The sequence below is a fragment of the Semicossyphus pulcher genome, unplaced genomic scaffold (assembly GCF_022749685.1).
Source record: "Semicossyphus pulcher isolate SPU_LCO1_2020_fin unplaced genomic scaffold, fSemPul1.0.p SCAF_19, whole genome shotgun sequence".
NCBI classification, from domain to species: Eukaryota; Metazoa; Chordata; class Actinopteri; order Labriformes; family Labridae; genus Semicossyphus; species Semicossyphus pulcher.
Window position 1 is genome coordinate 21,645,141 of NW_027211692.1, and position 14,571 is coordinate 21,659,711.

General features: G+C 38.4%; 2 protein-coding genes across 3 annotated transcripts in view; both read right to left on the reverse strand.

Moving 5' to 3' along the window:
- LOC138596698 (clathrin heavy chain 1-like) overlaps positions 1 to 7,988 on the reverse strand; it is a 66,984-nt gene extending 58,996 nt beyond the window's left edge. Inside the window, exon 1 of the mRNA XM_069668000.1 lies at positions 7,623 to 7,988. Within this exon, the coding sequence (XP_069524101.1) occupies positions 7,623 to 7,664 (42 nt within the window). The 5' untranslated portion in view covers positions 7,665 to 7,988. The remainder of the gene's footprint in view (positions 1 to 7,622) is intronic.
- Positions 7,989 to 8,575: 587 nt separating this feature from the next.
- Positions 8,576 to 14,571, reverse strand: part of vaspb (vasodilator stimulated phosphoprotein b) — a 55,393-nt gene continuing 49,397 nt past the window's right edge. For both annotated transcript variants that reach the window (XM_069668914.1, XM_069668913.1), the window contains 2 exons: positions 10,141 to 10,198; positions 8,576 to 10,034 (listed from right to left, as the gene is read on the reverse strand). In XM_069668914.1, the coding sequence (XP_069525015.1) occupies positions 10,000 to 10,034; positions 10,141 to 10,198 (93 nt within the window). In that variant the 3' untranslated portion in view covers positions 8,576 to 9,999. The remainder of the gene's footprint in view (positions 10,035 to 10,140; positions 10,199 to 14,571) is intronic.

A 14,571-nucleotide genomic window follows, 5' to 3' on the forward strand; every position in this document is an offset into this window, starting at 1 on the left:
GTGCTTTAATTGTGAAAGGGCAACTCCGGAAATTGTCCCGACCTGATACACAGACAAGGTCACTACAATAAAAAAGGACATTGGGGATGCAGCCATGAACTGAGTATAATAGGCAGGGTCAAAAATTAGCACTCGCCAAATGCGGGTAAAAATCTAATTTGGCGACTAAAATAAATGAGGTTGGGCGCCAGGGGCGGGTGCTCCCATTACTACAAAACATACTTTATGTTGTTGACGAAGTTTTGTTTTGCAACGATTCTGCACGTCGCTGGCGTGTGTCCGTGGATAATTATATCGCAATCCTTTAATTGACCCTCGCTGACCACCATCGGCGTGCTCACGCTTCTGTTATTTAGCTCGCGCAGGGCTTTAGTGTGTCAACAATCTGATAAGTACCAGTTTAGACTTTTCACTCGTCACACCAGAAATGTAGCAGGTGTAACAGAGCAGCTGTTGGAAACGTGAACTAATGAGAAGTTGTTGTATTGTAAGAATATTTTGATCCTTAAGGTAGCCTACTCATTGTGCAGGATGACCTATTTCAGAGTAAAATGTTTAATATCAGTGGATCAGAACTAATGAGAAGTTGTTGTATTGTAAGAATATTTTGATCCTTAAGGTAGCCTACTCATTGTGCAGGATGACCTATTTCAGAGTAAAATGTTTAATATCAGTGGATTAGTATTAAAGCATTACTGCGTAGGCCTACACCACTTTTTATATGTGGAGCTGTTTTTAACTACTTTATATTCTTATTTAAATACAGTGGAATCAAAGTATAAATAGATTATTAGTTCAGTACTAAAGTAAATGTCTTAGTTTATTTCTACAGTTTTTATGGCCAGTTAAACATTTTTTGGCTTACCCGCCAATGGCAGGTAGACCAAAAAGTTCATTTTGGACACTGATAATAGGGAAATGTAATAACCAATATATATTTCATCAGACACTGCTCAAGTTTCTGTTGTGAATAAACAAGAGATTCACTTTAGTCCGTCTCTGCCTATTGGCACAAAATATTCAAAAACTCTATATTATACTCAGTGTGGACAGTGGACAGTGTCTGTCCGACTGAATTTCAGGTAATTAGCGATAGATTTGTGTCCGTTGTGATGGACAATGTCATGATTACAAGTTAATTTAAACACAATGTGACGGACAAAAATACTTTCCGTTAGTTTTCTCTCCATTTTGTGACGGTTTAATGAAGCCGGGCATTAGCTTTATCAAGAGTTAGCGTTACATTAGCTTTACCAGTGATGTTGGCTTATTAATAGCTTTGCTACCACAGTATACTGTCCTCCACTGCTGTATCAGCGGCCCGGCTATGGGCCAATCACAAAACGGAGAGGAGAGAAAACAGACGGAGTTTCAGCCCGTTGCGTTTGTTTTTAAATGAACGTTAGAAACCATAATCGTGTGTTTGGCCATGTAAACAGACACTAATCTACCAGAGGCGGACACATCATCCGCACCGCACAACAAACGGATACTCCTCATTGAAAAATAATTGTTTAACCCAAAGGAGACCGGAGTAGTCTATTTTAATCATCAATTTTAATCGATTAGTTGTTGCAGCCCTACTTCAGTCCTACATTTTATGTGAAAAAAATCTTAATTTGTACTAGATACCAATTTTTATCAATGTTGTAAAAAGTTATGTCTTCCTCTGAAATGTTGCTGAGTAGAAGTAGGAAGCTGCATAAAATGTATAAAATAAAAAGTGTAATGCTTGAGTTAATGTACTTTTCCATCATTGCCCTCCCTTCTTCATTAATTTACTTACCTCCCCCTCTTCAAATGTTGTATCTAGATCATTTTTTAACCAGTTTTGTAAATTAGGTTTTAATTTACTATTGGAAATTGAATTTACTCAAGCATAATAGAAATTTTAACCAAATGATCAGAAATAACAGGAAAATAAATAGATTTTTGTCAAATAAGGTAACAGAGACTTATTGCCTGTATCGTACGTGGATTAATTATGCTGTCGTGCGTCGCAACCCCCCAAAGGCCCTTTCTGAGCCAGGAAAATCCCTGTAAAAGCATCTCTAATTTAGTGTCTCTAAGCTGTTTTTTTATATTTCAGTGTATAAATTCTAGACTATAAGAAAAAGAAACAGTGAATCCAAAATAACATTTTGAGGAAACAATTGTTGAAAAGGAGGAAATCAAAATCCCCTTTCACCAGTCATTTCAATTAAAATAGAAACACCATTTCGTTTTTTATAACATTTTCCCTTGAAACAGATATTTTCCTTTCCACGTTCAGTTCTGCCTCTGCCTCCCGGAGCTTCCCCAAACAAAGCTGCCGTAACGCAAACAGCTAATAATATAACTATCAACTCATAATAGATCTAATAATAGTCCGCAGCAGTTATACTAGCAGTTCCACTGGCAGGTCTTGGTATCCACCTGAAGTAATAATGTAACTAATGTTGCTTATAATATAACAACTATCATTAGTTCTAGTAGCTACCAGAAGCTCCATGTAGTGAAGGAAATAGAGGTCGACCGATAGTGGATTTTTAAAGGCCGATATAATAACGATAGTTTGTACGAGGAAAAAGCCGATAGTCGATTAATCGGCCGATATCTCCCTACCCCACGAAAAAAAAATGAAACTAATTAAAATGAACAATCTTTATCTTTATTACATATCCTTACACATAACTGTTGAACTGAAAGTCTATGTCAAATAAATTACAAAATAAAAACATAAATCTGGAACAGAACATGAATCTCAAAGAGTAATGAATACCTAAATAAATAAAATAAGTAGTAAAGAAAATATAATCTGCAAACATCTAACTCAAATTGTTGTGCCCACATTGTGCCTTTCCACAGCAAAATTGTCCCATAGAGGGACTGTGTTTCCTCCAGCTGCCATCTAATGTAAGAAACAAGAACATGTAAATCAATTCAATATAGCTATTAACTAAATAGTCTATCAAATAGATAATGTATATATATATATAAAACTTTATTATTTACTTTTATATATTTAATATTTATTTCAATCTACATGAATGATTTAAGTTGCACTTTATTAATCATTTTTAAATTGAAATTATTTTGCAGGTGTTTTCTTAAAGTTGCTGGTTTAATTAAAACCTTTCTGATAAAGTAAAGTTTTACTAAAGTTACAAATGAATGGTTATTATCATCACAGAAGCTTTCTGGCATATATTTGGGAGAAAAAAATAGAAACACAAATTCAGCAGACACAACTCAAGTAGCATCAAAGAAGTTATCATAAGAATCTTATATAAAAAGCAAATGTATCGCCCTGCGTCAGTCTCTCGCTCTTTTTAACTTTACCTACACATTGCTGTTCACAACAGTTTGTGTTGACGCCATGACATGATTTACTCCTACAGCAGCCTTATGCAAACGTCGGTTTTTAATAAACCCGTTTTTTGCCGCTTGGACTTTGATATTAAGTACGGAGAGTATCCTGAAGTGTGATCTGCTGGATTACATTGTTGGAAATATGTTGGATTTGTTTACATGGCGATGCGCTCTTCCATGGCGTATATCAGGCCAGATGCTGCGTGTCCCGTTACATTTTTAAATACCACTCTCACAAACTAGAGCTGATATTGTTACGTTATATTCCAGAGATAACTTTTGAGGGGAGAAATAAACTGAAACGAGTCAGATATAATATACGTACCACTTGTCAGGTGAGCTCTGCAGAAAAGCAGTGAAAGTTAACGATAGTCTAATTCATTAATAATGCAATACTATAAACAACAACCTTATCATGATCATAATTTGTGAATAAAGCTGTGGTATAAAGTTAACTTTAATAAGTTATCCCAGGTACCTGGATTACCTGTATGTCACGTATGGAGACTCCATTAAAAAGGCAAATGCACGCGATGTACGTCCCTGCCTGAGGCTGAACAGCCATCGGCCACTATCGGAGCCCAGATCCGCCGATGATTATAGTTTTTAATAAGTCCTATCGGGGCCAATTTATCGGCCAAAACAATCAATCGGTCGACCTCTAGAAGAAAATGGTAAAAAAAAAAAACATAGGTGCTGATCGGCCAAAAAGGGGTGCTATGAATCTGCACTCTAATGCTCTTCCTCATCACTGGAAGTATCTCAGTAAATTGAAATTTAATTGTAAGAACTAAATTTCAATTGCAAAAACTGAATGTGGGATTGATTTTCACACAATCTCCCTCTCCTTCTCCCCCTTCTTTAGAATAATCTACCAGTCAGAGTCCGGCAGGCAGACACTCTCTCTACTTTTAATAGTAGGCTGAAAACTTTCCTTTTCGATAATGCTTATAGTAACAGCTGGCTCTGACTTCCAGCCCATAGTTAAGCTGCTGTAAACTTAGATTGCCGGGGGATCTGACACACCGAGCTCCTGTCTATCCAGCTCTTCCTCTCTCTCCCACTTTCTTTGTATGCATGTATGTTATATTAATGCATCTTACTAACTTTGTATCTTGTCCCATTGACGTTACTTGCCAGATATTACCAGATATTACCAGATACTGACTGGTTTTCTGACCCACCCCGGACCCCCCAATACAGTAAAACGGCACAATTTTAGAGTGGCCTTTTATTGTGGCCAGCCTAAGGCACACCTGTGCAATAATCATGCTGTCTAATCAGCATCTTTAAGTTTGTACTTCTTCCCACTCCCTTTCAGATGTGTATACATAGTCATAAAATATTCGACAATCTGCTACTGCGTTATGCTTTCTATTTGTGTAATTATTGTTTTCTGTATGACCTCCTTTTGTACATGTTCGAAATAAATCTAATCCAATCCAATCCATCTTGATATGCCACACCTGTGAGGTGGATGGATTATCTCAGCAAAGGAGAAGTACTCACTAACACAGATTTAGACAAATTTGTGAACAATATTTGAGAGAAATAGGCCTTTTGTGTACATAGAAAAAGTCTTAGATCTTTGAGTTCAGCTCATGAAAAATGGGAGCAAAAACAAAAGTGTTGGGTTTTTATTTTGTTCAGTGTATTTTCTTAGTAGTTTTTGAGCTCCCTTGTCTTGTAGATTCCTGGGGATCATTGCTGCTGACCACCTGCTGCCGTGGACCTGCTCAACTTAGACTGCAAAAACTATTAATATCAGTGTTCCCCATAGTATCATTATTATTGTTGCAAATGCTAATAATAGACCTGTTGACTTAAACAGTTACAAATATCATCATCAGCCTTACATCATTACTATGCAGTTCTTGCAAATTTTACACATTTGTACCATTATTATTGGCATTGTAACTAGGGCTGGGCAATATGACAATATTTATCGTAAAAACAATATGAAAATGTCTATCGTATGCATTTTTCTATATCGTTAGAGACAATATAGAAAAATGCATAAATTTGCTCATGCTCAGCCCAAGCAAAAACGGAAACTCAGTCATTTTTATTTGTCTAGTATTTAATTCACACAGGATTATCCAAAAATAGGCTTGGATATTTCATATAGACTAATTATGTGTTAAATTACCAGAAACATGATATATCGTGATTTATACAACAGTTCGGACCAAGAAATCTGATTGGACAAGAGACATTCCATGAGTAGCGATAAAGAGAGGTGTTCTGAATACTGTAAATTAACATTACAGCATGGCCAACGACCAACTTCTTAATTGGAATTTGCATTTGGAGTGCACCAAGCCTAACTGACACCGGTTGTAGCTGTGCATGGTCTTATGATGCGTGTCCACATGAACATTCGAAAAGCGTTGACTGTTACCAAGCATCACACCTCTCCACTCACTTCAAATTTCTTCTCTGTTCAAATAATCGACAGAAGATATGGATAACAAAACAAAAGTAAAGAAAAATTACTTTTACGGATAGTGAAATGAGGAAAATAAAAATAACCAAGCATGCTGTTGTCCAATGTACATTTATCATGTCTCCCTCTGTGTTTTGAAAGGCCCTAGTGGCTCAAAATCTGAGCTCAATCAGCACCTGCAGGGCGGGGACAGCGCCGCGTTTCTGTCTGACACATGCTGCAGCTGAGGGGAGAGCTCAATTAATTCAAACAGGAACAAAAACTAAGCCTTTCGATCAAGTTACTGTTCGATCACGGATGAGACTCTCTCATTTTAACACCATTTTAATTATCCTGTAAAACAACGAGATGCACTGTCACTGTGTTTTTCTTTTAGGTATTGTGACTATTGTTACTTTTACCGTTTGTTTTACTGTGGATTTAAGTCTGACTTTCTGAACCTACGCCTGCTCTATCCAAGGGTAAAAGATACACCCGGGTGAAACACAAACAGTGCTTAAGTCTAACTGGTGCACAGGGCTTAATTTAAAGTAGACACCGAGTACAGGACAATGTTTGTGTTGCTTGAGACCAACAGTCCAGTTTCAGTTAAGTTGTGGAACTAGTTGAGTTAGTGGAGCAGAAAAGTAGTTATTACTGTTTACTACTATTTGCCGCTTGTATAACTGTTGTATAAAAGCAATATCACACTCGAGGTCATGACGTTGCGGCCTCTTGCCTACGACCGAATCCCAGCCGTGATGATATTCAGTACAACATCACTCTCTCTCATGTTATTGATATTGATATCGTTATCATGTTATAAAGAAAAACCCCACTATATCGTGATATAGGATTTTGGCCATATCACCCAGCCCTAATTGTAACCATAAGTATTTAATATCTGTTGTTGTCGTTATAAGAACATCTGTTGTTGCATTATTTGGAGCTATACAAATAAAATTTGATTTGACTGATTGATTATCAATCAATCAGAAATCAATTTCAGCTTATTATATTCCGTTTCAATTTTATTAGAATTCAGTTTTAAACCAATAAATTCAATTCCAAATTGATTCAAATTCAAATTTTGGGAGTCAAGTTCAAATCTTAAACAAATCTTAAATTCTACTATTCTACTATTTCTACTATTCAAATTGAGAAATTTAAATCTAAATAGCCTAATTCTCAACTTCAGTTTCAACGGAGACAAATTTTTGCCCATAAAAAATATTCTGTCGTGACACAAACTTGCTGTACGACGCGATTAGCCAGAGTCTGATTATCTGGATTTAGAAAAATGAATTACTTGAAACATCATGAAGGTTGTAATGTGGAACACCATTGTGACTGTATCAAAACAACCATCTTAACGATAAACTTTTATGTTAACCGGGCCGACCACATTGTTTTTCATAGCTATGATTTAAGATGACGTGCCTCAAACATCCCTCACGATACACAACTATAACGGTCAGAGAGCAATTAATATAGATATTATCTAAAATGTATGTAGTTAGCATATTGCATTGTGGGAAGAACTAATCTGGGAAAAAAATAAAAGTCGGAAGCTTTTACTGTTTGGTAGTTTCCCCTCTAGTCGTCGTTGACAGTTAACGCAGATTAACGTTGGGTTGACAATGCAAAAGCATCAGTGCATGAATAAGAGCTTCTAGCCTGACAAGCTAGTAGTTAGCTACTGGCTTAACGGGGGAAGGGAGGTCATTCATTGATTGCGGGTATTTACGTTAGCTTACCTACCAAGCTGTCAAACGACTGTTAAAAGGGAAACCAAACACCAATGACAATGTTTGTTTATATAGAGCTATGGGGTTTAAACACCTACCTGCAGGTGCTCCTGGAAGCGGATAGGTAAAATTTGAGCCATTACGGTTTCCTTAAGCCTCTCCGGAGTTCTGATTTTCTAGCCTTACAGCTAGCAAGCTAGGCAGTAGCACCGTGCTAGCTACGACCTCCTTACTGTACGTGTAGGTCGAAGCCGGTCAGTGAAAAAAAAACACTTAAAAAAGGTAATATGCCGTATTGCTAATCGTGTTTCCGAAGACTACAAATAACTAAAAATGTTGAGTCTGTCCCCCCTATGTGATTTTTCTCTTCACTGCATCGATGGATAGCAGTGGCAACGGTTGATCTTGTGTCCAAAATCCGCAATGGCGGCGGAAACGGCACAGAGCCTTCCCAATCCGGAAGCATCTAGGGAGCTCTGGAAGGACACTGGCTCTCACCCTGTTATGATGGGTAGAAGCACTTTGATGTTTTTCAGTCTGAGGAAAATCAAATAATTTGCCTGTATCTCCATGCTACTTAGAAATTTAGCTGAACCTAATGCATTATCCTTAAACAACCAATTTTGTAAATTTTTTCCTTATCCTGAAGCAAAACTTCTAAAGCTTTTGTCCAACAGTTAACCCTTAAGAGAAAATATAAGTCAGTTATTATTACAGTATTTAATAGACCTACAAGCAAACGGTTAAATGTTTAAAAACCATGTCATTAAAATGTCTAACTTATGAAGATATAGTCAGTCTGCACATCTTTTAGTTTCTTAAAGCTTAATTCAGTTATGAACCACAAAGCTGCATCTTTCATCCAAATCAAATCTTTTTTTCACAACATTTCCAAACAAGGCTCAAGTCAAATGTGTCTTCTAAAGAAATTAATTTAGATACTAGTGTACAGAAAGTTGTGGCATACAGCCTCATTGTTTATATAACCTCATTTGTCTGCATTCAAAGGAATTTTACAACTGGATACAAAAGATTACTCAAGACAAAATAATGCATTTCAAGAAGCAGCTGTATTCGACTATAAAGGCATCTCTAATCCAGTGTCTAAGCTGTTTTTTTATATTTCAGTGTAAAAAGCCTAGACTCTATTAGAAAAAGAAACAGCGAATCCAAAATAACATTTTGAAAAAACAATCATTGAAAAAAAAGGAAATCAAAATCCCCATTCACCAGTCATTTCAATTAAAATAGAAACACCATTTCTTTTTGATAACATTTTCCCTCAAAACAAATATATATTTTCCTTTATTTATATATATATATATATATATATATATATATATATGTATATGTATGTTTATTATCAAGGCAGTTGGTCATGGCCAAATTAATTGACCTCATCATAGCCATTTTTCTAAGTAAGAAAAAATAAGCTAGAATGGAAAAAAATATAATAATTATTGGAGGCACAGTGTAGGCCACTACACTGGCACACAAATATCTCATTTTGAGTGAGAGGGAATTGTCTGACAAGGCAGTGTGGCACACAGGCACACTTCCTCTGAAACAAGTGCAATGCTAAGAGAATACATTTCTCACATTATAAAACTACAACACACTCGTCTTTCACAGCACTCAGGTTGTCCATTTGCTTCCCTTTGCTTGTCTAATTCTTCAACTTCTCTATCTTGCAGCAGTAAAGGCAGGTGTTGTGCTTTTTAAGTTCTTAGCCATTGCTGGGAGCTCAAAGTCTGCTTGAGAGAGAGACACTGCAATAGTCAAGTTGGAGTTGAACATCCATGCTCAACTATGTTGTTTACCACATCAACATTTACCTACAAGCAGATGTTGAACTTAACCATCCTTATGACAGTTTGAGGTTGAACAATTGTTTGCCAAGAGTAAAAGAGTAATAAACGATCTTAATGAACCAGCATCTTTCTATTACAGTAAAATTTTGATTAATACATTTTGCCTGAATACTGAAGGCTCTTCCTTCAGTAAATGGTGTGTCTGATAGCAGAAGGAGACAAAGAGACAAAGAGCAAGATTTCTGCAGAAAAGATGATTATGATGAGTGTATATGATTACCAATTGGAAGAGCAACTTCAGCTGAATGGTTTGTGTTATGAATTAGTTCAGATGAACACAGAGGACACAAGGGAACGGGATGAATAAACAGGGCAGAGATAAGATAGATAAATGCTGCAATGCGGATGAGAGATCATCAAAAGTGCTGGCGATATTAGGAGGTTCCCTGGGTAACAATTTACATTAACTGAGTATGCATGATTTACACACAAGCAAGTATGCTCACATGGGTTTGTTGAAGAGAGAAAAGGAAAGGAGAAAAAAGAGCAGCAGAAAAAGATAAATCCCTGGGCTACATGGGAGGGCACAGTGGAGGAGAAGTCCCAGTGGGTCAAACCACATCCATCCATCACATCCCTCCGATACACCTTACACTCAGCAGAACTATGTGCTTCTCTTTTGCAGCTCTTGAATAAAGGCTGTGAAAGGGGAGAGGAGAAACATACATTAAGAAATCCAAATTATGTTTATAGTCAAATTTTTTAAAATATTTTTTATAATATGTATAGTATAAAGTCATTTCACCTCCAATAATTTCCTCCTTGACTTTCTGTAGTTCTTTACGCACCTCCTCCAGGATCTCCTGCAGAATTATGGTAGACACACAGACTTTATGGTAACAGTGTTTACATGCACTTCAGAAGCCAGTTCATATAAATAGCATAGGTCTGATCAATATTTCTCCTTCTATCCTGATCTTTTTTCTGAAGCATGGCTTTCTTATTTAAGGCAGTAGAAACTAACATAGTTTTGTAGAAAACTATACATTTCTGAGTGCATATAGTTTTCCTTTCCATTCAAGAAATTAAGTTCTACTTTATTCTTCCTGACCACCAGAGGCGGTGCTTTAACACTGCATATAATCTGTCTTGCGCACACACATGCGTAGGTCGAGTATATCAACACAGGTCACATGTGACCTGGAATGACGAAGGGTGTATGTGTACATTATCACAAAAGATATAATTTTGAATCTTCTCCCAAGTAATCCGCAGTTGAAGGTTCAGTCTTGGGGTTGGCCAGCAACTTTTTTGCTAGGAGCCCTGCAACCACATGGTTGGAGCTACTTGTTTGTCCTACAAGTGCTGCAATAAGACACTCACGGCTACATTCTTAACTCCAAAGAGAAAGCTGTAAGGCAAATGCTTTGCCGGTGCACTTAGCACCTCATTACTGTAACGTAAAGCATTTCCACTTTCTGCAAACAAAAGGTAGGATAAGGTATGTTAAGATACCTGTTTTTTTGTCTCCATTTAAGTTAATATTGCAATGCAAAGCTTGTCTGCTTGATGCTATCGGCACGCTATTTCGTCACATTATGAGAAAAAGAGAAAGAAAGAGGTGAGTAAATGCAGCCCGTTTTCAGGTCCCCTTTTAAGTTTATTGCCATGACATGAAGCGTTTCTGCTTCACAGCGGTGAAAAGCTCCTCAGTTTCACAAAAGAGTCTGCTACCTGGCAAGTGGCTTTGATGCAGAGTGATTTGATTTGAATTTGGAAACTCAGTTTAATTGGCTTGCTAGCTCATATCAGTAAATGCAGTTCCTGAATAAAGGATGAGAAAGGGGAGAAAGAGAGGATCTCCCCAGTAAATGTTTTTACTTGGTACTGAGGAAGTTCGTCTGATTTGAGTTTTGGAAAGTCTTACTATTTAGCATTCCTGCTTCACTGCTCCCCAAAGTGTTTTCACTTGGTACAGAGGGAATTTATCTGCTTTGAGTTGTAGCCAGTTCTTTAACACTAGAACCGCCAGAGACGATGTCATTTGACGTTGTAGTAGCAAAATTATGCCGTCATTATGGGATACGTTTCCCTCCTGCCCTGACTTTTTCGAAATACCAATCCTGCACATGCCTGTGTTGTCACAATGATGTAATTACATTTAGTAGAAAAACAGATAGATGCGTCTTGTTTTTCACCCTCAATGACCCTCCTAGTCGCATTGAGTGACGTTGTTGGGCGTTGGTACTTTCATCCAGGAGAAGAACAGACGCATTTGCGTAATAGCCTGATAAGCGCACCAAGACAATGACTCGAACTTCACAACTAATTATGCACACAAGCACTTATAAATCACTCACGTGGATTTAGCTAAATAGAAATTAATAATTGTAGGTCACTTAGGAAAAGCTAAAAGTGCTTAATATATATAACTCAGGTGACATGGAGATTATTCTGTGAGAAAATGGTAAGCTGACACTGCAGACAACGGAAGATGAATGCAGCATTCAAAATGCTACAGGACATGGACTTTGCGGAATCTGATGGCGGATCAGACATCGAATTTAAAGTTAAAGTGACATGACACATCTGATTCTGCTGAGACACCCGGAGCTCCTCACCGCAAAACAAACACCAAGACGCATAGGTCCTTTTTCTCTTTTGAAGAGAACAGATAGAGATGGCACAGTGCACACAGTGCCGGTAGCCTGCCTGTGCATATGGTTCTCACTGAGACGCACTCAAAAACAGCAGTAAGCGGTCTTTTTGTTTAACATAAGTTATAAATGGTAAATAAGCGTGGAAAGCAATCACCAAAGTAATTATTGTCACCGGTTTAGATATTGTGTATTACCTCTGAACCTCAGAGAGAGAGAGAAAAACAGAGAGACCGAGAGAGTGAGCGTGTGTGTGTGAGAGAGTGAGCGTGTGTGTGTGAGTGTGAGTGTGCGTGTGCGTGTGCGAGAGAGAGAGAGAGGGAGAGAGAGAGAGAGAGAGAGAGAGAATACAGCTCCCCAGGGACAGTGGACTTTAGTTGTTTCACTTTTAACTAATTTACCCAAATACAAATGCTGAGATTGATTATGAGGGATGGAGAGACTTCAGCTCTGTGCACAAAGACCATGGGGGCAGTGCTTTGTGTAGTTGTTCGGCAAATGTCATCATTTTGATTATTTCTTAGACATTAGCAAGTAAAAAAAGCACATTTTACTCTGCTTATAGTATCCCAGGTGCAACCTGTTATGAGAGCATCTATCTGGCTTTGTTTGTGGGGGCTATGTCGAATGATGTCATTGGCCCATTAACATGAACAAAAGGATACAGACGCACTTGAGTTTCGGAGTTGACCAAAGTAGTACCCCACAAGTGCTTGGCGGTTCTAGCGTTAATTACATGTTGGGACGGATGGAAGTAGAGGATTCCAGCCATACCTCTGACAGAGGCTCCCAACAGACCCCACCGCAGACTGCTTTTTCTGCACCACCCTTAGCCATACACTGAGGAGCTCCACATTTGATGGCCAGACCCAAAGCCTCCATCTTGCTTATGGCAGAGCCTTGGCTTCTAATCAGAATGGCAGTATTTATGGTCTGGGCCAGATGCCAGCCGTAGAGCCAGCTATTGCCTCCTTCATTGTTACTTGAAGAGTCCTGAAGACCTGAAGCTCCCTGCTCAAGACCGAATTACAGACGATCTTCTAGTGAAGTGACATCATACAGAAGCATGCACGGGCCTATTGGAATCTCTCCTTCCCACATAATATTAGCCTTGACACAGTCCCTGCAACCCTCTGCGAATGCTTTTGTTCATCCATCCACCCATCTCTGCAGTAATTTACCTTTATGACCAGGGAGCTTGGCAGACTGATGACAATGCTTACCCTGACTCATCGCCAGCCCTTAGAGCCCTCCACACTTTCCCAGTAGTTTCAGGGGAGCCGTTTACTCAAAATGGGGAATCCAGGTTAATCAGCCTTGTCAGCAACTTGCCAGCTTTTAAAGATGAACACCCTTACTGAGGCATCAACCTTAGCAGGATTATGGCACTGGTAGTCCTTTGACTGCTGCTAGATGTTGGCCTCCCCAACTCTGCTACAAGTAGAGCCAATACTCCAGCTTCTCCTTTGTTTTTAGAAGAACAGGAGGTTGAAGAACAGCCTTTTTCTCAGACTTGAAATTTGGAATGTTGACGTCAGTGACATCAGTAATGCCATTGGACCTTCTGTCCCTACGGCCATTCCAAGTTTTGATAAATGGCCTCCACATAGATCTGAGGCCTCATAGATCCAAGAACATCAGAGTGTCCAGTCAATGCCTTCTTGCCTTGCAGCCATGGAGAGACAAGGTATATCTGGCCAGGGGCATCTCATTGTCTTTGAATCCCTCACATCACAAGGTGGGAGAGCCTGATGCCCTAGTGTTGGGGGGCAGTATGGCACCAAAGAGCAGTAAGAGGGCTCTGGATTGCACAAGAGATGACAGAGCAAATCAACTAGCCTTCCAAATCAGCCTTCCCACTGTTTTTGCTGATAGCGGATACAATACACAGAGTCTAGAAAGGTAACTGCAGACTCCTTGTGGTGGCCCTGAACTTGCCAGGAAGGCCCTTAATCTCAGCAATGCTTTTGGATGAGTTTCATGGCGCCTGCCAGGTATGACACAGGCTGTGTTCGAAATGCTGTACTACATACTACATACTGTATACCAGGGGTACTCAATTAAACTTGAAAGAGGTCCAGTTTGAGATTTTTTTTCTCAAGCAAAGGTCCGGAACATCATAACGTCTGACCTGCGTTATGATTCAGTACCATACATTTATACATTTTGAACGTCTTTCAAATCAAATAAAGAAAATACAATTAGGCTAAATAATTTTTACAACAACGCTAATAACTTTAACATAGAGCTCTCATAATTGAACAATAATAATAATGAATATTTCAATATTGGTAAGGAAATATAGTGTGTGTTTGTATGTTGGGGGGTCTGGGGGGGCTCCCCCATGAAATTTTGAGTGTCAAAACCTTTAATTCCCGTATTTTTGGTTTATTTTATGCCCCAGTTTGTGATGGAAGTGTCTATATTTGTAAATGAAAACAAATAATATAATGTCTGGTACTACTGGTAACATAATGTTGTCCATGCAGAAATCAAATGAAAGAGAGGGACAGCTCTTCACTTAAGCTGCTATCTCTCTGCCTCCTGACAGAATTATCAAAGTTTTGACCATAATAGGG